The 26,528-nt window shown below is 24.8% G+C and overlaps 1 protein-coding gene across 50 annotated transcripts in view; it reads left to right on the top strand.

Annotated features, from left to right (window-relative positions):
* LOC145254558 (uncharacterized) overlaps positions 1 to 26,528 on the top strand; it is a 170,533-nt gene that overhangs the window by 81,431 nt on the left and 62,574 nt on the right. For 49 of the 50 annotated variants that reach the window (XM_080113142.1, XM_080113141.1, XM_080113127.1 and 46 more), the window contains 4 exons: positions 16,647 to 16,682; positions 21,013 to 21,054; positions 24,143 to 24,178; positions 25,111 to 25,146. In XM_080113142.1, coding sequence (XP_079969268.1) covers positions 16,647 to 16,682; positions 21,013 to 21,054; positions 24,143 to 24,178; positions 25,111 to 25,146 — 150 coding nt within the window. The remainder of the gene's footprint in view (positions 1 to 16,646; positions 16,683 to 21,012; positions 21,055 to 24,142; positions 24,179 to 25,110; positions 25,147 to 26,528) is intronic. The other variant, XM_080113113.1, reaches the window with a different exon arrangement.

The raw sequence follows: 26,528 nt of genomic DNA, 5'->3' as shown, positions 1-26,528 counted from the left end.
GTTCGCAGTATAGTATCCCGTTCTATGCTCCTATTTAATACCTAGGATCTCCATGCAAGTACGCACGTTAAAACTACTACTGTATTAATATATAGATAATTTTGCCTCGTGTTGTTGTTATTGAGGCAATGATCAGATGTTGTTACATTTTTTTATTCAAAATTTCTATTTCTTAAATATGTTTTTAAGAGTTTTAGATAAATCCCATTAAACTACAGGGATCAGTCACCTTTTAAAAAACGCAAATTAAAGAAATGTTAACTCCTCTTAGATCGTTATTTATTTAATTATAAGTTTGTTTAATATCAATAGAAAGCCACCATTGATCGCACGTAGAATATTATTGTCACATTGCAAAATTATATCTTAAGGCAAAAGAAAACACCTTAGCTAATAGGTTTTCTCTAAAAACTCCAAATGTAACGTGGCCGTTAAACTTTACTTTAGTAATTCATAAAAAACTTTACTTTAGTAATTCATAAAAAACTTTACTTTAGCAATTCATAAAAAACTTTACTTTAGTAATTCATAAAAAACTTTACTTTAGTAATTCATAAAAAACTTTACTTTAGTAATTCATAAAAAACTTTAGTAAATCATAAAAAACTTTACTTTAGTAATTCATAAAAAACTTTACTTTAGTAATTCATAAAAAACTTTAGTAAATCATAAAAAACTTTACTTTAGTAATTCATAAAAAAATTTAGTAAATCATAAAAAACTTTACTTTAGTAATTCATAAAAAACTTTACTTTAGTAATTCATAAAAAACTTTACTTTAGTAATTCATAAAAAACTTTAGTAAATCATAAAAAACTTTACTTTAGTAATTCATAAAAAAATTTAGTAAATCATAAAAAACTTTACTTTAGTAATTCATAAAAAAATTTAGTAAATCATAAAAAACTTTACTTTAGTAATTCATAAAAAACTTTACTTTAGTAATTCATAAAAAACTTTACTTTAGTAATTCATAAAAAAATTTAGTAAATCATAAAAAACTTTACTTTAGTAATTCATAAAAAAATTTAGTAAATCATAAAAAACTTTACTTTAGTAATTCATAAAAAACTTTACTTTAGTAATTCATAAAAAACTTTACTTTAGTAATTCATAAAAAAATTTAGTAAATCATAAAAAACTTTACTTTAGTAATTCATAAAAAACTTTAGTAAATCATAAAAAACTTTACTTTAGTAATTCATAAAAAAATTTAGTAAATCATAAAAAACTTTACTTTAGTAATTCATAAAAAACTTTACTTTAGTAATTCATAAAAAAATTTAGTAAATCATAAAAAACTTTACTTTAGTAATTCATAAAAAAATTTAGTAAATCATAAAAAACTTTACTTTAGTAATTCATAAAAAACTTTACTTTAGTAATTCATAAAAAACTTTACTTTAGTAATTCATAAAAAAATTTAGTAAATCATAAAAAACTTTACTTTAGTAATTCATAAAAAAATTTAGTAAATCATAAAAAACTTTACTTTAGTAATTCATAAAAAACTTTACTTTAGTAATTCATAAAAAACTTTACTTTAGTAATTCATAAAAAACTTTAGTAAATCATAAAAAACTTTACTTTAGTAATTCATAAAAAACTTTAGTAAATCATAAAAAACTTTACTTTAGTAATTCATAAAAAAATTTAGTAAATCATAAAAAACTTTACTTTAGTAATTCATAAAAAACTTTACTTTAGTAATTCATAAAAAACTTTACTTTAGTAATTCATAAAAAACTTTAGTAAATCATAAAAAACTTTACTTTAGTAATTCATAAAAAAATTTAGTAAATCATAAAAAACTTTACTTTAGTAATTCATAAAAAACTTTACTTTAGTAATTCATAAAAAACTTTACTTTAGTAATTCATAAAAAACTTTACTTTAGTAATTCATAAAAAACTTTACTTTAGTAATTCATAAAAAACTTTACTTTAGTAAATCATAAAAAACTTTAGTAAATCATAAAAAACTTTACTTTAGTAATTCATAAAAAACTTTACTTTAGTAATTCATAAAAAACTTTACTTTAGTAATTCATAAAAAACTTTACTTTAGTAATTCATAAAAAACTTTACTTTAGCAATTCATAAAAAACTTTACTTTAGTAATTCATAAAAAACTTTAATTTAGTAAATCATAAAAACTTTACTTTAGTAATTCATAAAAAACTTTACTTTAGTAATTCATAAAAAACTTTACTTTAGTAATTCATAAAAAACTTTAGTAAATCATAAAAAACTTTACTTTAGTAAATCATAAAAAACTTTACTTTAGTAAATCATAAAATAAACTTTACTTTAGTAAATCATAAAAAACTTTACTTTAGTTATTCATAAAAAACTTTACTTTAGTAAATCATAAAAAACTTTACTTTAGTAAATCATAAAAAACTTTACTTTAGTAAATCATAAAAAACTTTACTTTAGTAAATCATAAAAAACTTTACTTTAGTAAATCATAAAAAACTTTACTTTAGTAAATTTTAAAAACTTTACTTTAGTAATTCATAAAAACCTTTACTTTAGTAAATCATAAAAAACTTTACTTTAGTAAATCATAAAAAACTTTACTTTAGTAAATCATAAAAAACTTTACTTTAGTAATTCATAAAAACTTTACTTTAGTAATTCATAAAATAAACTTTACTTTAGTAAATCATAAAAAACTTTACTTTAGTAATTCATAAAAAACTTTACTTTAGAAAATCATAAAAACCTTTACTTTAGTAAATCATAAAAAACTTTACTTTAGTAAACATAAAAAACTTTACTTTAGTAAATCATAAAAAACTTTACTTTAGTAAATCATAAAAAACTTTACTTTAGTAAATTTTAAAAACTTTACTTTAGTAATTCATAAAAACTTTACTTTAGTAAATCATAAAAACCTTTACTTTAGTAAATCATAAAAAACTTTACTTTAGTAAATCATAAAAACTTTACTTTAGTAAATCATAAAATAAACCTTATTTTAGTAAATCATAAAAACTTTACTTTAGTAAATCATAAAAAACTTTACTTTAGTAAATCATAAAAACTTTACTTTAGTAAATCATAAAATAAACTTTATTTTAGTAATTCATAAAAAAACTTTACTTTAGTAAATTATAAAGTAAACTTTGTTTTAGTAAATCATAAAATAAACTTTACTTTAGTAAATCATAAAAAACTTTACTTTAGTAAATCATAAAATAAACTTTATTTTAGTAAATCATAAAAAAATTTACTTTAGTAAATCATAAAAAACTTTACTTTAGTAAATCATAAAATAAACTTTACTTTAGTAAATCATAAAAAAACTTTACTTTAGTAAATCATAAAAAACTTTACTTTAGTAAATCATAAAAACTTTACTTTAGTAATTCATAAAAACTTTACTTTAGTAAATCATAAAATAAACTTTATTTTAGTAAATCATTAAAAAACTTTACTTTAGTAAATCATAAAAAACTTTACTTTAGTAAATCATAAAATAAACTTTACTTTAGTAAATCATAAAAAACTACTAATGAATTCATGAATTACTAAATCATAAAAACTTTACTTTAGTAAATCATAAAAAACTTTACTTTAGTAAATCATAAAAACTTTACTTTAGTAATTCATAAAAAAATTTATTTTAGTAAATCATAAAAAACTTTATTTTAGTAATTCATAAAAAACTTTACTTTAGTAAATCATAAAAAACTTTACTTTAGTAAATCATAAAATAAACTTTACTTTAGTAATTCATAAAAAACTTTACTTTAGTAAATCATAAAAAACTTTACTTTAGTAATTCATAAAAACTTTACTTTAGTAATTCATAAAAAACTTTACTTTAGTAATTCATAAAAAACTTTACTTTAGTAAATCATAAAAAACTTTACTTAAGTAATTCATAAAAAACTTTACTTTAGTAAATCACAAAAAACTTTACTTTAGTAATTCATAAAAAACTTTACTTTAGTAAATCATAAAAAACTTTATTTTAGTAAATCATAAAAACTTTACTTTAGTAAATCATAAAAACTTAACTTTAGTAAATCATAAAAAAACTTTACTTTAGTAAATCATAAAATAAACTTTATTTTAGTAATTCATAAAAAAACTTTACTTTAGTAATTCATAAAAAACTTTACTTTAGTAATTCATAAAAACTTTACTTTAGTAATTAAAAAAATAAACTTTATTTTAGTAAATCATAACTTTACTTTAGTAAATCATAAAATAAACTTTATTTTAGTAAATCATAAAAAACTTTACTTTAGTAATTCATAAAAAACTTTATTTTAGTAAATCATAAAAACTTTACTTTAGTAAATCATAAAATAAACTTTATTTTAGTAAATGATAAAACTTTACTTTAGTAAATCATAAAATAAACTTTATTTTAGTAAATCATAAAAACTTTACTTTAGTAAATCATAAAAACTTTACTTTAGTAAATCATAAAATAAACTTTATTTTAGTAAATCATAAAAACTTTACTTTAGTAAATCATAAAAAACTTTACTTTAGTAAATCATAAAATAAACTTTATTTTAGTAAATCATAAAAAAACTTTACTTTAGTAAATCATAAAAAACTTTACTTTAGTAAATCATAAAATAAACTTTACTTTAGTAAATCATAAAAAACTTTACTTTAGTAAATCATAAAAAACTTTACTTTAGTAAATCATAAAATAAACTTTACTTTAGTAAATCATAAAAAACTTTACTTTAGTAATTCATAAAAAACTTTACTTTAGTAAATCATAAAAAACTTTACTTTAGTAAATCATAAAAAACTTTACTTTAGTAAATCATAAAAAACTTTACTTTAGTAAATCATAAAATAAACTTTACTTTAGTAAATCATAAAAAACTTTACTTTAGTAAATCATAAAAAACTTTACTTTAGTAAATCATAAAAAACTTTACTTTAGTAAATCATAAAATAAACTTTACTTTAGTAAATCATAAAAAACTTTACTTTAGTAAATCATAAAAAACTTTACTTTAGTAAATCATAAAAAACTTTACTTTAGTAAATCATAAAATAAACTTTACTTTAGTAAATCATAAAAAACTTTACTTTAGTAAATCATAAAAAACTTTACTTTAGTAAATCATAAAAAACTTTACTTTAGTAAATCATAAAAAACTTTACTTTAGTAAATCATAAAAAACTTTACTTTAGTAAATCATAAAAAAACTTTACTTTAGTAAATCATAAAAAACTTTACTTTAGTAAATCATAAAAAACTTTACTTTAGTAAATCATAAAAAACTTTACTTTAGTAAATCATAAAATAAACTTTACTTTAGTAAATCATAAAATAAACTTTACTTTAGTAAATCATAAAAAACTTTACTTTAGTAAATCATAAAAAACTTTACTTTAGTAAATCATAAAAAACTTTACTTTAGTAAATCATAAAAAACTTTACTTTAGTAAATCATAAAATAAACTTTACTTTAGTAAATCATAAAATAAACTTTACTTTAGTAAATCATAAAAAACTTTACTTTAGTAAATCATAAAAAACTTTACTTTAGTAAATCATAAAATAAACTTTACTTTAGTAAATCATAAAAACTTTACTTTAGTAAATCATAAAAAACTTTACTTTAGTAAATCATAAACAACTTTACTTTAGTAAATCATAAAATAAACTTTACTTTAGTAAATCATAAAAAACTTTACTTTAGTAAATCATAAAAAAACTTTACTTTAGTAAATCATAAAATAAACTTTACTTTAGTAAATCATAAAAAAATTTACTTTAGTAAATCATAAAATACTTTACTTTAGTAAATCATAAAAAACTTTACTTTAGTAAATCATAAAAAACTTTACTTTAGTAAATCATAAAAAAACTTTACTTTAGTAAATCATACAATAAACTTTACTTTAGTAAATCATAAAAAACTTTACTTTAGTAATTCATAAAAAACTTTACTTTAGTAAATCATAAAAAACTTTACTTTAGTAATTCATAAAAAACTTTACTTTAGTAAATCATAAAAAAACTTTACTTTAGTAAATCATATAAAACTTTACTTTAGTAAATCATAAAAAACTTTACTTTAGTAAATCATAAAAAACTTTACTTTAGTAATTCATAAAAAACTTTATTTTAGTAATTCATAAAAAACTTTACTTTAGTTATTCATAAAAAACTTTACTTTAGTAATTCATAAAAAACTTTACTTTAGTAATTCATAAAATACTTTACTTTAGTAATTCATAAAAAACTTTACTTTAGTAAATCATAAAAAACTTTACTTTAGTAAATCATAAAATAAACTTTACTTTAGTAAATCATAAAAAACTTTACTTTAGTAAATCATAAAAAACTTTACTTTAGTAAATCATAAAATAAACTTTACTTTAGTAAATCATAAAAAACTTTACTTTAGTAATTCATAAAAAACTTTACTTTAGTAAATCATAAAAAACTTTACTTTAGTAAATCATAAAAAACTTTACTTTAGTAAATCATAAAAAACTTTACTTTAGTAAATCATAAAATAAACTTTACTTTAGTAAATCATAAAAAACTTTACTTTAGTAAATCATAAAAAACTTTACTTTAGTAAATCATAAAAAACTTTACTTTAGTAAATCATAAAATAAACTTTACTTTAGTAAATCATAAAAAACTTTACTTTAGTAAATCATAAAAAACTTTACTTTAGTAAATCATAAAAAACTTTACTTTAGTAAATCATAAAATAAACTTTACTTTAGTAAATCATAAAAAACTTTACTTTAGTAAATCATAAAAAACTTTACTTTAGTAAATCATAAAAAACTTTACTTTAGTAAATCATAAAAAACTTTACTTTAGTAAATCATAAAAAACTTTACTTTAGTAAATCATAAAAAAACTTTACTTTAGTAAATCATAAAAAACTTTACTTTAGTAAATCATAAAAAACTTTACTTTAGTAAATCATAAAAAACTTTACTTTAGTAAATCATAAAATAAACTTTACTTTAGTAAATCATAAAATAAACTTTACTTTAGTAAATCATAAAAAACTTTACTTTAGTAAATCATAAAAAACTTTACTTTAGTAAATCATAAAAAACTTTACTTTAGTAAATCATAAAAAACTTTACTTTAGTAAATCATAAAATAAACTTTACTTTAGTAAATCATAAAATAAACTTTACTTTAGTAAATCATAAAAAACTTTACTTTAGTAAATCATAAAAAACTTTACTTTAGTAAATCATAAAATAAACTTTACTTTAGTAAATCATAAAAACTTTACTTTAGTAAATCATAAAAAACTTTACTTTAGTAAATCATAAAAAACTTTACTTTAGTAAATCATAAAATAAACTTTACTTTAGTAAATCATAAAAAACTTTACTTTAGTAAATCATAAAAAAACTTTACTTTAGTAAATCATAAAATAAACTTTACTTTAGTAAATCATAAAAAAATTTACTTTAGTAAATCATAAAAAACTTTACTTTAGTAAATCATAAAAAACTTTACTTTAGTAATTCATAAAAAACTTTACTTTAGTAAATCATAAAAAAACTTTACTTTAGTAAATCATACAATAAACTTTACTTTAGTAAATCATAAAAAACTTTACTTTAGTAATTCATAAAAAACTTTACTTTAGTAAATCATAAAAAACTTTACTTTAGTAATTCATAAAAAACTTTACTTTAGTAAATCATAAAAAAACTTTACTTTAGTAAATCATATAAAACTTTACTTTAGTAAATCATAAAAAACTTTACTTTAGTAAATCATAAAAAACTTTACTTTAGTAATTCATAAAAAACTTTATTTTAGTAATTCATAAAAAACTTTACTTTAGTTATTCATAAAAAACTTTACTTTAGTAATTCATAAAAAACTTTACTTTAGTAATTCATAAAATACTTTACTTTAGTAATTCATAAAAAACTTTACTTTAGTAATTCATAAAAAACTTTACTTTAGCAATTCATAAAAAACTTTACTTTAGTAAATCATAAAAAAATTACTTTAGCAATTCATAAAAAACTTTACTTTAGCAATTCATAAAAAACTTTACTTTAATAATTCATAAAAAACTTTACTTTAGTAAATCATAAAAAACTTTACTTTAGTAAATCATAAAAAACTTTACTTTAGTAATTCATAAAAAACTTTACTTTAGCAATTCATAAAAAACTTTACTTTAGTAAATCATAAAAACTTTTATCATAAATGAACGAATTTAGTAAATCATAAAAAACTTTACTTTAGTAAATCATAAAAAACTTTTCTTTAGTAAATCATAAAAAACTTTACTTTAGTAAATCATAAAAAAATTTACTTTAGTAAATCATAAAAAACTTTACTTTAGTAATTCATAAAAAACTTTACTTTAGCAATTCATAAAAAACTTTACTTTAGTAAATCATAAAAAACTTTACTTTAGTAAATCATAAAAAACTTTACTTTAGTAATTCATAAAAAACTTTATTTTAGTAATTCATAAAAAACTTTACTTTAGTTATTCATAAAAAACTTTACTTTAGTAAATCATAAAAAACTTTACTTTAGTAAATCATAAAATAAACTTTATTTTAGTAATTCATAAAAAACTTTACTTTAGTAATTCATATAAAAACTTTACTTTAGTAAATCATAAAAAACTTTACTTTAGTAAATCATAAAAAACTTTACTTTAGTAAATCATAAAAAACTTTACTTTAGTAAATCATAAAAAACTTTATTTTAGTAATTCATAAAAAACTTTACTCTAGTTATTCATAAAAAACTTTACTTTAGTAATTCATAAAAAACTTTACTTTAGTAATTCATAAAATACTTTACTTTAGTAATTCATAAAAAACTTTACTTTAGTAATTCATAAAAAACTTTACTTTAGCAATTCATAAAAAACTTTACTTTAGTAAATCATAAAAAAATTACTTTAGCAATTCATAAAAAACTTTACTTTAGCAATTCATAAACAACTTTACTTTAATAATTCATAAAAAACTTTACTTTAGTAAATCATAAAAAACTTTACTTTAGTAAATCATAAAAAACTTTACTTTAGTAATTCATAAAAAACTTTACTTTAGCAATTCATAAAAAACTTTACTTTAGTAAATCATAAAAACTTTTATCATAAATGAATGAATTTAGTAAATCATAAAAAACTTTACTTTAGTAAATCATATAAAACTTTACTTTAGTAAATCATAAAAAACTTTACTTTAGTAAATCATAAAAAACTTTACTTTAGTAATTCATAAAAAACTTTATTTTAGTAATTCATAAAAAACTTTACTTTAGTTATTCATAAAAAACTTTACTTTAGTAATTCATAAAAAACTTTACTTTAGTAATTCATAAAATACTTTACTTTAGTAATTCATAAAAAACTTTACTTTAGTAATTCATAAAAAACTTTACTTTAGCAATTCATAAAAAACTTTACTTTAGTAAATCATAAAAAAATTACTTTAGCAATTCATAAAAAACTTTACTTTAGCAATTCATAAAAAACTTTACTTTAATAATTCATAAAAAACTTTACTTTAGTAAATCATAAAAAACTTTACTTTAGTAAATCATAAAAAACTTTACTTTAGTAAATCATAAAAAACTTTACTTTAGTAAATCATAAAAAACTTTACTTTAGTAAATCATAAAAAACTTTACTTTAGCAATTCATAAAAAACTTTACTTTAGTAAATCATAAAAAAATTACTTTAGCAATTCATAAAAAACTTTACTTTAGTAAATCATAAAAAAATTACTTTAGCAATTCATAAAAAACTTTACTTTAATAATTCATAAAAAACTTTACTTTAGTAAATCATAAAAAACTTTACTTTAGTAAATCATAAAAAACTTTACTTTAGTAATTCATAAAAAACTTTACTTTAGCAATTCATAAAAAACTTTACTTTAGTAAATCATAAAAACTTTTATCATAAATGAATGAATTTAGTAAATCATAAAAAACTTTACTTTAGTAAATCATAAAAAACTTTACTTTAGTAAATCATAAAAAACTTAACTTTAGTAATTCATAAAAAACTTTACTTTAGTTATTCATAAAAAACTTTACTTTAGTAAATCATAAAAAACTTTACTTTAGTAAATCATAAAAAACTTTACTTTAGTAAATCATAAAAAACTTTACTTTAGTAAATCATAAAAAACTTTACTTTAGTAAATCATAAAAACTTTACTTTAGTAATTCATAAAAAACTTTACTTTAGTAAATCATAAAAAACTTTACTTTAGTAAATCATAAAAACTTTACTTTAGTAAATCATAAAAAACTTTTCTTTAGTAAATCATAAAAACTTTACTTTAGTAATTCATAAAAAACTTTACTTTAGTAATTCATAAAAAACTTTACTTTAGTAAATCATAAAAAACTTTACTTTAGTAAATCATAAAAAACTTTACTTATGTTATTCATAAAAAACTTTTCTTTAGTAAATCATAAAAACTTTACTTTAGTAAATCATAAAAAACTTTACTTTAGTAAATCATAAAAACTTTACTTTAGTAAATCATAAAAACTTTACTTTAGTAAATCATAAAAAACTTTACTTTAGTAAATCATAAAAAACTTTACTTTAGCAATTCATAAAAAACTTTACTTTAGTAAATCATAAAAAACTTTACTTTAGTAAATCATAAAAAACTTTACTTTAGTAATTCATAAAAAACTTTATTTTAGTAATTCATAAAAAACTTTACTTTAGTTATTCATAAAAAACTTTACTTTAGTAAATCATAAAAAACTTTACTTTAGTAAATCATAAAATAAACTTTATTTTAGTAATTCATAAAAAACTTTACTTTAGTAATTCATATAAAAACTTTACTTTAGTAAATCATAAAAAACTTTACTTTAGTAAATCATAAAAAAATTACTTTAGCAATTCATAAAAAACTTTACTTTAGCAATTCATAAACAACTTTACTTTAATAATTCATAAAAAACTTTACTTTAGTAAATCATAAAAAACTTTACTTTAGTAAATCATAAAAAACTTTACTTTAGTAATTCATAAAAAACTTTACTTTAGCAATTCATAAAAAACTTTACTTTAGTAAATCATAAAAACTTTTATCATAAATGAATGAATTTAGTAAATCATAAAAAACTTTACTTTAGTAAATCATAAAAAACTTTACTTTAGTAAATCATAAAAAACTTTACTTTAGTAAATCATAAAAAACTTTACTTTAGTAAATCATAAAAAACTTTACTTTAGTAATTCATAAAAAACTTTACTTTAGTAAATCATAAAAAACTTTACTTTAGTAAATCATAAAAAACTTTACTTTAGTAAATCATAAAAAACTTTACTTTAGTAAATCATAAAAAACTTTACTTTAGTAAATCATAAAAAACTTTACTTTAGTAAATCATAAAAAACTTTACTTTAGCAATTCATTAAAAACTTTACTTTAGTAAATCATAAAAAAATTACTTTAGCAATTCATAAAAAACTTTACGTTAGTAAATCATAAAAAAATTACTTTAGCAATTCATAAAAAACTTTACTTTAGCAATTCATAAAAAACTTTACTTTAATAATTCATAAAAAACTTTACTTTAGTAAATCATAAAAAACTTTACTTTAGTAAATCATAAAAAACTTTACTTTAGTAATTCATAAAAAACTTTACTTTAGCAATTCATAAAAAACTTTACTTTAGTAAATCATAAAAACTTTTATCATAAATGAATGAATTTAGTAAATCATAAAAAACTTTACTTTAGTAAATCATAACAAACTTTACTTTAGTAAATCATAAAAAACTTTACTTTAGTAAATCATAAAAAACTTTACTTTAGTAATTCATAAAAAAACTTTATTTTAGTAAATCATAAAAAACTTTACTTTAGTAAATCATAAAAAACTTTACTTTAGTAATTCATAAAAACTTTTATCATAAATGAATGAATTTAGTAAATCATAAAAAACTTTACTTTAGTAAATCATAAAAAACTTTACTTTAGTAATTCATAAAAAACTTTACTTTAGTAAATCATAAAAAACTTTACTTTAGTAAATCATAAAAAACTTTACTTTAGTAAATCATAAAAACTTTTATCATAAATGAATGAATTTAGTAAATCATAAAAAACTTTACTTTAGTAAATCATAAAAAACTTTACTTTAGTAAATCATAAAAAACTTTACTTTAGTAAATCATAAAAAACTTTACTTTAGTAATTCATAAAAAACTTTATCTTAGTAAATCATAAAAAACTTTACTTTAGTAAATCATAAAAACTTTACTTTAGTAAATCATAAAAAACTTTATTTTAGTAAATCATAAAAAACTTTACTTTAGTAAATCATAAAAAACTTTACTTTAGTAAATCATAAAAAACTTTATTTTAGTAAATCATAAAAAACTTTACTTTAGTAAATCATAAAAAACTTTATTTTAGTAAATCATAAAAAACTTTACTTTAGTAAATCATAAAAAACTTTATTTTAGTAAATCATAAAAAACTTTACTTTAGTAAATCATAAAAAACTTTATTTTAGTAAATCATAAAAAACTTTACTTTAGTAAATCATAAAAAACTTTACTTTAGTAAATCATAAAAAACTTTATTTTAGTAAATCATAAAAAACTTTACTTTAGTAAATCATAAAAAACTTTACTTTAGTAAATCATAAAAAACTTTACTTTAGTAATTCATAAAAAACTTTACTTTAGTAAATCATAAAAAACTTTACTTTAGTAAATCATAAAAAACTTTACTTTAGTAAATCATAAAAAACTTTACTTTAGTAAATCATAAAAAACTTTACTTTAGTAAATCATAAAAAACTTTACTTTAGTAATTCATAAAAAATAAGCTTTACTTAATAATACATGAAATAAAACTTAAGTAATTCATAAAACTATGACTTTAGTAATTTATAAAAATGTAACTTTACTTCAGTAATTCATAAAAATAAGATTTCAATTTAGTAATTCATAAAAATAAAACTTTACTTTAGTAATTCATAAAAGAAACTTTACTTTAGTAATTCACTAGCGGGGGTACCCGGCGTTGCCCGAGTGTGTGTTTCCGGGACGGGGGGGAGTTTTAAAAAATGTTATGGTAGGTAAGTAGGAAGGATCAAACCCGGAGTCATGAGTAAAAGTAGGAAAATAAAGTGTGAAAAAAAAAACATCTGCAACGTTAACAGTTCGGCCACCAAAAAAAGTCCATTCCAGTTGTTTAGGAAAAAAAAAACGACTACGGTAGGTCGGCGCGAACGGGAAAATATAATGTGAATTGTCCAGCACGCTAACCACTACGCCACAGAGCACTGCAGCTTAGTTTAGTGATTTTAAATAACTTCACATGAAAGAACTACGAAGCCAAACCGGTGTTCTTTTCTCAACTGTTCCTTGTGAACGATCCCCAAACGGTGTTAAGTGGTGGCAGGGGGAGGAGGAATTTATTAGAGAGAAAATATTTTACCACTTCCATTGATCTTAACCGATTTTGGCCGTGACTTCTCAGCAGAAAAAGTATAGAAATCTAAGATTATCGAGGAATTTGAGAAATAATAAGTGTATAACACACCTCAGATATTGTTCTGCCGTTTGTGCATATTATATTTGCATGAAATATCTTGATTTTTAATCCTATTAATGTCAAAATCAGACGGGAAAAAATGAGTTCATTTTATTTATATAGATAAAAGAAACTTTACTTTAGTAATTCATAAAAGAAACTTTATTTCATGAAAATAAAACTTTAGTAATTCATAAAAATAAAACTTTAGTAATTCATAAAAATAAAACTTTAGTTTAGTAGTTCGTAAAAATAAACAAATAAATAAATAAAAATCGGGATCGACATTTTTTCTTTTTTTAACAAACATTTTTATTACAGTTACTTTCCTTTCTCGACACCATTTAAAAGTATCTCGCCATCGTCCATCTCGCCCGGTGTACACGTTTCTTCTTTCTCCGATCGCATGCCGGCCACAACCGGCTTATTCTTGTCCTCGACTTTACACGTCTATTTTCTTCGACGTCGCATTTTACTTCTCCCGATCGCATAGCGCATTTATACTTTTTATTCTTTTTTCTCGCGCATACTTCCTAATTTCCGTATGCGCGTTTATCTGCTGCCAGCCATATTTCTGCTGGTGATACCTTTCCACGCGCTCATACGCACTATGTTACATACTCTCCGTCGACCTGCCGCAGTGTTACAATTCTGTGTTCGTTTTATAAATACTTCAACGGAATAAACAAGTTCCTGATGTACCGCCCCCTTAAGTAAGACACTTTATCAAATCTCCATTACTAACGGTTACTACCATATTGGTCCATTGATTACTGTACACGCAATAACCCTTTTCTCCGAGTGACCTCTGGGTCTTGGTAAGTGGTGACTTCCATGTAAAAAAAATATGCTTCAATGGATTTACCGTACCGCCTCAACGAAAATAACCCCGTCATTCCCAATTTGCTGTAAAATCACACTATTCAACGATGAGTGTCCTTTTTTTTCTTTTTTTACGTAGGCGTCACCACTTATCAGGGCCGATAGGCCACTCAAGGATAAGGGTTAAAGAGTGTAGAGTAGTCAAAAGGACAATATAGTAATCGATAGTAATGGAAGTTCGGTAAATTTGTTAACTTAAGTGGAACGGCTCATCAGAAACTTGTTCACGTTGGACTTGAAAACAACCATATTATAGACAGCTGGAAAGCAGGAAAATGGAAGACAATTCCACAGGCGTGCAGTTCTAAGAAAGAAGCTTTGATCATAGAATCTATGTTTAGGTTTAGGTACAGATAAAGAGTGGGGAAAATTATTGATAATGTTTTCAGCTAGTCTAGTGTTTCTTGTGAAAGTTTGGTGAGGGGGGACCATAGATTGAAGCTCAGTTGAACACTTTCCATGAAAATAACGATAAAGCAGAGACAAACTCGCAACATCTCTTCTGTGAGATAGAGGTTGCAGCGAAGAGAAAAGGACATCTCCCAATGTCGATACATTTTTTGCACTTATAGTTTCTTTAGCGAACCACCAGACTTCGGAATTTATCCCTGCTCACTGTTTTCCCCGATTGAAACAATAGGCAGAAATTAAAATGCAATGTAAGCAAACACCATTAAACCTAACTTTCAACCTGGTTACTCTTATTATCATAGTAGCTAATTGCACATTAGAGACGATATGCCTTATGCGAGATAAATAAAAAAAAAAATAAAACAAAAACCTTTTCATCTCACTCTTTATTAATTTCCCAATATGTTAATTCCCCCATTTGTTAATCCCAGCATTTGTAAATCCTACCAATTTGTTAATTCTCCCAGTTGGTAAATTCTTCCATTTGTAAATCCCTCCATTTGTGAATCCCGCCATTTGTTTATCGCGCAATTTGTTAAATTTCCAATTTGTTAATTCCCCTATTTACTCATTCCGCAATGTTTTGATTCTTCCATTTATTAATTCATCCAATTTATTTATTCCCTCATTTGTTAATCCTCACATTTATAAATTCATCCAATTTATTTATTCCCTAATTTGTTAATCTTGTCAATTTGTTAATCCCACCAATTAGTTCATCCACCAATTTAATTCCCCCAACTTTGTTAATCCACCAACTTGTTAATTCCCCCATTTTAATCCCTCCAATTTGTTGATTCCGCCTTCTTTTTTAATAATACCCTATTTGTTAATCTCCCAATTTGTTAATCCCGCCCACTTGTTAATCCCGTAAATTTGTTAATCCACTAATTTGTAAATCCCACTATATTTTTTATTCCCTATTCGGTAATATCCCTGTTTAATTCTCGAATTAGTTAATTTCTCCAATTTCTTAATCCCGACTTGTTAATCTCTCCAATTTATTAATTCCTTTAATTTATTAATCTCTCCAATTTGTTAATTCCGCTATTTGTTAATTTAGCATTTGTTTATCCCCCCCACCAATTTTTAATTTCCCCATTTATTAATTCCCCCAATTTTTAATATCCCAATTTCTTTGTCTCCAAATTTTTTAATTTCTCCAATTTGTTAATCACGCCATTTGTTAATCCTGCTATTTGTAATTTCCCATATTTTTTAAATTCCGTATTTGTTAATCGCTCCAATTTGTTAACCCTTCCAATTTATTAATCCCTCATTTGTTATTTCTCTTATTTGTTGATTTCCAATTTTTTAATTCCCGTATTTGTAAATTCTCCCAATTTATTAACCCGGCAATTTATTAATTTATTAATTTGTTAATTTGTTAATTTATTAATTTATTAATTTATTAATATCTCAAATTTCCCTATTTATTACATTCGTATATGTTAATACTCTAATTTTAATACACTTATTTATTAATTCCCGTATTTATTAATTCCCGTATTTGTTAATTCCCGTATTTGTTAATTCCCGTATTTGTTAATTCCCGTATTTGTTAATTCCCCTCATTTGTTAATACTTCCCTTTCTTAATCCTGCATTTGTTAATTCCCCCAATTTTTTAATTCCCCTATCTCTAAATTGTCGTCATTTGTTAATCCCCCATCTGTTTACATTTCTCATTTATTAATTCCCTTATCTGTTAATTCCCCTCATTTGTTAATTCCCTTATCTGTTAATTCCCCTCATTTGTTAATACTCCCATTTCTTAATGTCTCAGATAAATAAGTTTAATTTTTGTCTTCCAGGTAGAGACACAATGCCTGGACATTTCACGTCAATGAGTAAGTCTAATGAAACAAGAAATTGTATTTATTTCGGCGTGTAAAACTTCAAATCTTCTAATTGTGCACGATATCCTTCTAACGTTTAATGTTGCTAAATTATCAGCTATTAAAAAATAAATTCCATTTTTGGTTTGTGTGTATATATTTCAATAAACAAAATTTGAAAAAAAAAAAAAACGAATTGAATAAATGAGGTTAACAGAGAATTATCGATTAAAAAAATTCTTTTGTAGAACATTACCTGTAATTCGTAAATTTTAGAAATTTCAAATGACTTCTTTTCTCATTTTGAGTGCCATTATTTACATTTAAACATTTATTAAAAAATTTACACATAAAAATTTTAGAAATATTTTATTTGAACCTAACAATTTTATAAATAATATTTACATTTAAACATTTTATAACATAAATTACACCTGAGAATTTTAAAATAAGATTAGTTAGACCTAAAAATTTCATAAATAACATTAATTACACCTAACACATTTATAAATCCCATAATTTAAATCTAACAATTTAATAAATAAGTATATGTACACGTGATAATTAATAAATGGAATTATTATTAAATTGTTATATATAAATTATGTTATTTAGAAATATGTTACATCTAAATAATGTTATATAAATAATTTTAAATCTAAATAATGTTATATAAATAATTTTAAATCTAAATAATGTTATATAAATAATTTTAAATCTAAATAATGTTAGCGATAAAATTGTAACGTATGAATAATGTTATTTATACAATTGTTAGGCGTAAAGAATGCTATTGACAAAATTGCCTCTGAGATGGGTATATATGCTGATGACACCACACTCTATAACAGGCATGACAGGAAAACAAATGAACACATATCTAAAGAAATAGCAGAAACGCTAGAGGATGACCTTCGATCTGTAGTGGAATGGAGACAAAAATGGATGGTCACGTTCAATGCCACCAAGACTAAACTAGTTTCCTTCAATAAATACAAGAAACCTTCTCTACCACCAATAGCAATGGCCAACGATACTTTATCTGAGAGTACATCTTTCAAACTCCTTAACCTAATGTTCACAGGAAACATGAGTTAGAACAATTACATTGAAAGCATTGTCAGGGCCGCTGCAAAGAAGGTAGGCTCTCTCTATCATGCTAGAAAATTATTAACACCCGAAAGTATCCTGTACCTCTATAAGGACACCATTCGCCCATGTATAGAGTATTGCTGCCATATTTGGACTGGTGCATCTGCTACTAGTCTCTCGTTCCTAGACAAGGTTCCAAAAGAGAGTCGCCAATATGATAGACCCTGAACTGGCATCTAAGCTTCAGCCTCTGTCCCATCGACGAAATGCTGAATCCCTCTGCCTGTTCTACAAGTATTTAAATGGATAATGCTCTGACGAACTGCAAGCACTTGTGCCCCCACGACGTAAACATCTTCGACAAACCCGACAGGCTGCTAAATCCCATCCCCACACAGTAGTTTTAAATATATATATATATATATATATATATATATATATATATATATATATATATGGAATTCAATATATATATATATATGATATTTAAAACTTTGTGAAATAAAATGGCATTTACGTACGTATTATTATAACAGTCAGATAATTTTAATAATACGTACGTAGAATGCCATTTTATTTCACAAAGTTTTAAATATTATATATATATATATATATATATATATATATGGAATTCAATATATATATATATATATGATATTTACAACTTTGTGAAATAAAATGGCATTCTACGTACGTATTATTATAACAGTCAGATAAATATAATAATACGTACGTAGAATGCCATTTTATTTCACAAAGTTTTAAATATCATATATATATATATATATATATATATATATATATATATGAAATTCAAGGGGTTAATTAAGTATATATAAACCCACACAAGAGGAAAATATATCGATAACAGATAAATAAATATTGATGCATAATGTATATCTTGTTTCAAATTGATCCATAAATCAATATACATCAGTATATATTTTTCTATTACCTTTTTCTCTCGTATTGAAGCTCCACTTGAATGTCGAGCTTTTTAGTATATAGAAAAACTCTCCATTTAAAGAATCTTATTGAATCACGTTGACAAAGCAGTTAACACCTGATCACCGAATTTAAGCAACTATGAGCTTGACCAGTATTACGTGGGTGACCTATGTGAATATTAGGCGTTATGTATATGTATTGATTCGAGGCATAGAGTTCTTACGTTAGTATCTATGGGCGCGTTTAAAACAACTAAAAGAGATGTACCATCATGCATCAAGGACAAGGAAAACTTTGGTGTAAAACCTGTGGTCTATAGTATGTTCTCTCTTGCGACTATCATTTGCATCGACTGAGGTTAGCAGTGGTTCCAAAAAGTGGAGGATTTCAGACAACTTAGTTGTATGAACCTCATATGTCGAAAATCGGCGGGAGAGTTTATATATATATATATATATATATATATATATATATATATATATATATATATGTATGTATATATATACATACATATATACATATATATATACTTATATATACATATATATACATATATATATGCATATATATATATATATATAAGAGCAAACAGTTGATAAAGCATGTTAAAAAACACTTTGAAAAAGAGTTAAAAACATATTTAATCTTAAAATGAAACACTTGATAAGTCGATAGTCCTTAATCCGCGGAGTTTCGAAAAAATACTTTCATTCTCATCAGAGGGTAGAAATTAGCACAATTATTATTTTATATATATATATAACTATTGGATTTATTGTCTCTTGTGATATACGACGCGTTGCTTGACTATGAAAATAATTATATATATATATATATATATATATACATATATATATATATATATATATATATATATATATATAATTATTTCCATAGTCAAGCAACGCGTCGTATATCACAAGAGACAATACATCCAATAAAGCTCTTGTAAGCTGCGAAGTAGCTTGATTGTGAAAATAATTATTTCATTTCTCACGCTCTTAACCTCTCTCTCTCCATATATATATATATATATATATATATATATATATATATATATATATATATATATATATATATATATATAAGGACATGTTACTTTATATTATAGAATGTAGGATATAAGTTGAAAACTTCATTAGAAAAACTTTTGTACCGTTTCAATAACCTTTTGGAAGGTCCCAGAGAAGTCATCTTGTGTAAGTGGGTCAATGCCCCTCGTCACAGCCTCTTTCATGTCTCATAGCGACAGCATCTAAGATGTCCCTTGAACTTCGGGAACAACCAAAAGTCACACTGGGCAAGGTATTGACTATAGGGAGGGTGAGGAAATGTCTTGATGGCCATCTTGGTCAGATAGTCTGATTTTCGTTGTAGCACTCTTGGGACAAACTTATATTTTTCGCATCTTCACATCCTAGCGAATAATTCTGCGTACAGTTCCCACACTGACATCAAATTCTGTACTTAAGGCACACGACAGTTCTTATCCATTATTTGGTCAATCAATTCTGGTGTTATGACTTGCTTACTTCTCCCATACCTCTCATCATCCCTCACAAACTTTCTGCCTTCCTTGAATCTCTTATGCTACTCATAAACTGATGTTCGATTCATGCCAGATGATCCAATAGCAGTCTGAATCATTCAATACATTTCTATGGCATTTTTCCAAGTTTTAAACAGAATATTCTTGCATATAGTTTTTGCAAAATGTCCTTACGTTCGCATTGCATTTTTGAAATTCACCAGCTATGACAATCAGGCTTTAGTAAAGTGTATTCAAATTCCTGCTGTAGCTGTTCATTTGAATCTGAAATCAAATTCAATGTTAATTCTATAATCCTATGAGATAGCTAATCAATTCTTATGATTTAAGGTCCAAACAGTAAGAATTGGACTAAACCTACTATACTATTTATATACTGCCGTATATAAACATCATGCCGGATATTAAACAAACTATCACTCCACAAACACACTTTCTGCTCCCCACAATTTTAGACACAGAATCTCAGGTGTGTTACTATCGAGAAATCGTCTATTTTCTCAGCGCTTTTCAAGTAGAGATTCAAATAAAGATATGATTAGATACGTAAATTATTAAGCTTGCATCGAATCAATTTCAAAATTTATTTTTCAACGAATAATAATATATGTCCATTTCTTTCTATAAAATATATATCTATAAAATATAAAAACACATGCATGAATATATATATATATATATATATATATATATATATATATATATATATATATATATATATATATATATAATGTGTTTTGTTTTGCATTTCAGCTAGCGACAATATGCCGATGGAAGGCGAATTTACATCACTTGGTAAGGGCATACTATATATATAGGCATATATATATATATATATATATATATATATATATATATATACATATATATATTTATAAAAATAATGTCTGTGTGTACGCGCGCCGCATACACGCGCGCGCACGTGTGTGATAGAATAATATTTTATGTTAATAGAAAGTAACGTGTACATATGCTGGATAATTAGAACTAAAAACAGATTGAAGATAAAAGTGAAAATAAGTTTGAAAATTCGATCTGAACGAAATAATGCCCTTGAGGAGGGGAATTTTCTGAAACATTCTGATATATAATTTTACCCGTACGTCTCAAGTGAACGAATTGAACCCGGAAGCACCCCCCCCCAAAAAAAAGTGTAATAAATAATTAAAATAAATTAAAACAAAACAAACTTCTTCTCGTTGTTATTTTCATTTGGAGTTCTTCTTCCAAGCACCTTCTTTTTAATTGGGAATCACCACTTATCAAGGCCCAAAGGCTACTCCAGGATCAATGTAATGTCGTAGTTTAGTAAATGTTAAATAGTGTAAATCAGATAAAATTTAATTATTTATGAGGACGGCTCAACAAGAACTTGTTTACATTGACTTTGAAGGCCACCATGTTGTATTACACTGGGAAGTAAGCCACCGAAACAGTGTTTATATATTGAACCTGTGGCGTAGTGGATTCTGTACTTGATAAAATTCAGCTGTAAAAGTTACACCTTTCTGAAGGTTGAAGGTTCAATCCTCAGTGCGAGCGACACTCAAAAATACAATTATGAATTACTTACGACTTTTATCTAGTCATGGCTGATGGAACGAGAGCATGCTACACACGCGGATTAAATAAAATAGTTCCATTCGAAATCCAGTGACGATTCCCGAATTCACCGAGATAAACCTGAACAAAGTCGGAGGTTATCTTGACTGAAACGTTGTGAAAATAACAGTCAAAATAAGAACAGGAGTTCGATGATTTCAAAAAATAATCTTGGTATAAATTTTATTCTCACTTCCGATTCAGAATATTATTTTCTTTATTTATACAAACATTTTCGACTACATATATGCATACATATTTTAGCGATGATTTCTTTCAAAATACAAAGCTATTGGACCACTTGTCTCAACTAGTCTAAACAATCTTTGAACCCAGTTGGGTCTAGTGATCTGATATGACTGGACTCCGAAAGAAATCAATTTTGATGCTATAAATGAAAACTGAAGTGTTTTTAGTCTCACAAGGATGCTTTAGTGTTTACTGAAGCATGTTTAATCTTCTATGATGTTTGTACGCAATTCAACAAACTGCTCTGAAAGTGTTAAAGCGTTTCCATTGAGCTTTGATAATTGTGCCAATTTGAAAAAAAATATAAAAGGTAGAACGATAAAATTGTCACTATAGAAAAGATAACATTATTCCATTTCTATTTGATAAAAAACAATTTTCCTTTTTTTGTTGCAGACCATCTACAAGTTGGCAAGTTGTGCAAATCCCAAGAGCGCTAGGAGTCTTCTGTTATGTCTAAAAAAATGACACAATGTTGAATAACGAGATCGGAAATGCGCCGTTGTACAACTCATGCTATTTAGCGATTTTAGTTATGACAACAGGATAACACGATCGGCCGGTCACTGGCACGCGACTGGCTTCACCTGTTACACTAATCGTCTTAGACACGGTTCCATGATGACGTGACGATGGGCCTGCCATTAGGGCCTGAGTATCAATAGGAAAAGCATACCTGAGATGCTGGATGTGGCTGTGTGGCTCCTTCTTCTCCCAGGAAACGTCTTAACCTTTGGTGGCATTCGGGTTGGAATCTTCTTTTTCCTCAGGGCGGCTTCTTCAATGAAGGCATTTATGGCAGACACACACAAAAAACGACACGCGACACAATTGTAATATATATTGTATAATCTTAACTATTTATTTTACAAAAAATATATTACAATACAATATACAAATTATAATTACTAGTGTTGAGGTATATAAATAACTAGTGTTGAGGGAGGGGGTACACCCCCCTCATTTACGGTCCGGACAGAAAAGAGGTCGATCTAGAAAGAGAATTCTGGGAATGCATTTCTTTGTATCTTTACGCTTATGGCCAAATCATCACTCGGCCATGCTGTGGAGTGTGTTAGCAACCGTGGCAGTGAGATATAGTGCCACAACAGGACCTTTGCCAGCAACCTCCAAATGCTCGATTGCCAGTAATAACAGGGACGTGCCCAGGGTGATGAAAACAAAGTTCTGGCTATGATCAAGGTCTTTGGTGTGGTTTCAAGTGAGGACCACCTTACACCTGAAGACTTGAAAGTCAACACCAAAGTGTACCTGGATCTGCTGATGAGTGTGGTGATCCCTGGTGTAATCAGATGGCTTCTGGCAAACCCTGAGTGTGGCAGCAGGACTCAACGACGGCACACAAGTCTAAATAGAACCAAGCTTGGCTTCAGAAAGAGTGCTACGACTTTGTACCCTTCTCTCACTGCCTCCCTCCCTCCCCCTCAACCTGAACTCGCTGGACTACTTCGTTTTGTCGTTTTGTCATACATCGAGAATATCACCAACATGACCTTCCACAGCACCACAAGCCAGCCTGATTGCCCCGATATGCCGAATATTAACCGAGCTCCTGCTGGCGCATGTGGGAAAAAAGCATGCTCCTAGAATAGATGTCAGCTCTACTACATAATCAAATAATAATAAAAGTTTTAAAATAAAGCTGTAGTGTTATTTTCGTTAGGGCGACACTTTTATCATTCCACCTTATATATACTATTAGTATATATTTTATAATTGAGAGATCACGTTCAGGTGCCTAACATCCGTAAGTGGAAGTGTTTTTGTGGAACTAACTTCATTCGAACTTGGCACACCTAGGTTTCAGTTCGTATCGTTAACAACTTAGCCAACGTCACCGATGTTGCCTTTCAGTGATAATTGAGTATTTCGAATCAGTCATAATCGAATGAGCCAGACAACGCAAATGATCCAATTACTGAACTATTCATTCCAATTTATTATCTAAAAAGTTATTCTGTAATTTGTTTGCTACAAGAAAAAAATGTTTGCACTTTTTTTTTTTATCTAGGTAAAGAAACAATGCCTGGACATTTTACATCGATGAGTAAGTTGAAAGAAAAACGCATTTGTTTTATAAAATCTTTTCTTTTTTTAAAAACTTATTTTCATCTTTTTATAAATTAATCTCGCATATATTTTAATCCTGACATATTTAAATCATTTACAATGTGAACCGCCTATATTTTAATCCGACATAATTAAATCCACCCATATTAAAGTACCCTATATTTTAACCCGCCATAATTAAATCGACTCATATCAAAGTATCCTATATTTTAATCCGCCACCATTAAATCCACCCATATTAAAGTACCCTATATTTTAATCCGCCACAATTAAATCCACCCATATTAAAGTACCCTATATTTTAATCCGCCATAATTAAATCGACTCATATTAAAGTACCCTATATTTTCATCCGCCGCCATTAAATCCACCCATATACTCTATATTTTAATCCGCCACAATTAAATCCACCCATATTAAAATACCCTATATTTTAATCTGCCATAATTAAATCCACCCATATTAAAGTAACCTATATTTTAATCCGCTATTAGTAAATCGACCCATATCAAAGTACCCTATATTTTAATCCGCCATAATTAAATCCACCCATATTAAAGTACCCTATATTTTAATCCGCCATAATTAAATCGACCCATATCAAAGTACCCTATATTTTAATCCGCCATAATTAAATCCACCCATATTAAAGTACCCTATATCTTCCATTTTGACCCCCTTCAAAAAACTAAAATTAAACTCAATAAAATCTATATTACCCGCCCCTGCGCATAACGGCTGTTTTTTACCATATACCTAATTTAGTAAGTTATGAAATGTATATTGCGATTAAGCTACACTGAATATTCCGCGTTTCATCCACTTTAGGATTCTTTAGGCTTATGCACGAATTCTTAGACATTTTCTTTAAAAGAAGCGAATACATTAATATTACCTTTTGTCTTGCAGGCAGCGATACTATGCCTGGACATTTTACATCTCTAAGTAAGTCAAAAACAGTTTTTCTTTTGATTTGAAATCATAAATCATTTTAATAGTTAATTTTGAAAAAAAAAATACAAATTAAAAAAATTAAGTCAAAGTGTTGAATATAAAAAAAAACGAAAAACAAAAAAGAACCCCAACTTGACAGGAACACAAGTACTTGACACCGACACACACCTAACCGAAAGAAAAAATATTGTCGAAAATAAAATAATTGCTGGCATTATCTGCAAAACTTACCATTTTATGAAGGTCAGCTTTAGACGGAAATATCCCGTTGATAAATAAAACGCTCCAGAGGTGTGACTTCATTGGCAGTGAAGACGAAATCCCAGAATAGGCGTTTGTAGATGCGTGGGTATGAGTCGGATGGTAAAATCCGATCGATGTATTGGTTCATAAATAAAATGAAAGTAAAAGTTCCGTACATTTAGGAAATTACGAAAGATGGTGGGCTCCCTTTATCGTGCTAGAAAACTACTCGCACATGAGAGTATCCTGTACCTCTACAAGCCCGCCATTCGCTCATGCATGGAGTATTGTTGCCACACCAGGACGTCTCCCCCTCTTGGATAGGGTTCAAACATGTTCTCCAATCTATTAGGTCGCACTTTGTAAACTAAGCTCCACCCGTCTCCCAACGCCGCAACGTTGCCTCCCTGTGCATGTTTAACAAATGTTGTAATGGAATATGCTCTGGTGAACTCATTGCACTTATGTCCTCTCGACGTACATATCCCGACAAACCCGCTTAGCAGCAAAATCACACGCCTTCACTGTTGAGGTCCCTAGATGCCAGAAAGATTTCTACTCTTATAGTGTTTTTCTTAGGACAGCTAGACTTTGGAATTCCCTTCCTGGTACCTGTTTCTATGACTGTACTGATATGCAGAAATTCAAATGTACCGAAAACGAACATCTTAATCTTTCTCAGGCAGGGTCCCAAATATCCAAGTGGCGATATGCCATGTTTGGAATGACGGTGAATAAATAAGAAAAACCCTTAAATCAGAATTTAAAAAATTCTTAAAAAGTCATATTTTAAATATAAATAAATTTTTTGGACGATGTGTTGATTCATGGACATCATTTTCAATATCCTTCTGCAATTTTCCATCACTTTTTTCGAACATTGCAATTTTCAGCCTTTTTTAAGTTTTAAGCTAACTAGCAATTGTATATTTTTCCTTTGCTAGTTATTTTCTCCGAAGAAAAAATTTAAAAAAAACATTAGTACACGAAATAGGGAATAACTTTCATTATCTTTCTTGTTTTTGAACTAAAGATGGACAAATATTTTCATCATTTTATTATTTCTTATATATATATATATACGTTTCTTCTTGTTGAGCACTTTCAGTTGAATTAAAGTCGGTAAATTT

The sequence above is a fragment of the Euprymna scolopes genome, chromosome 30 (assembly GCF_053919585.1).
Source record: "Euprymna scolopes isolate OS-2025 chromosome 30, ASM5391958v1, whole genome shotgun sequence".
Taxonomy (NCBI): domain Eukaryota; kingdom Metazoa; phylum Mollusca; class Cephalopoda; order Sepiida; family Sepiolidae; genus Euprymna; species Euprymna scolopes.
Note: the sequence above shows the minus strand (reverse complement) of the source record. Positions and strands in the feature narration are given on the sequence as shown.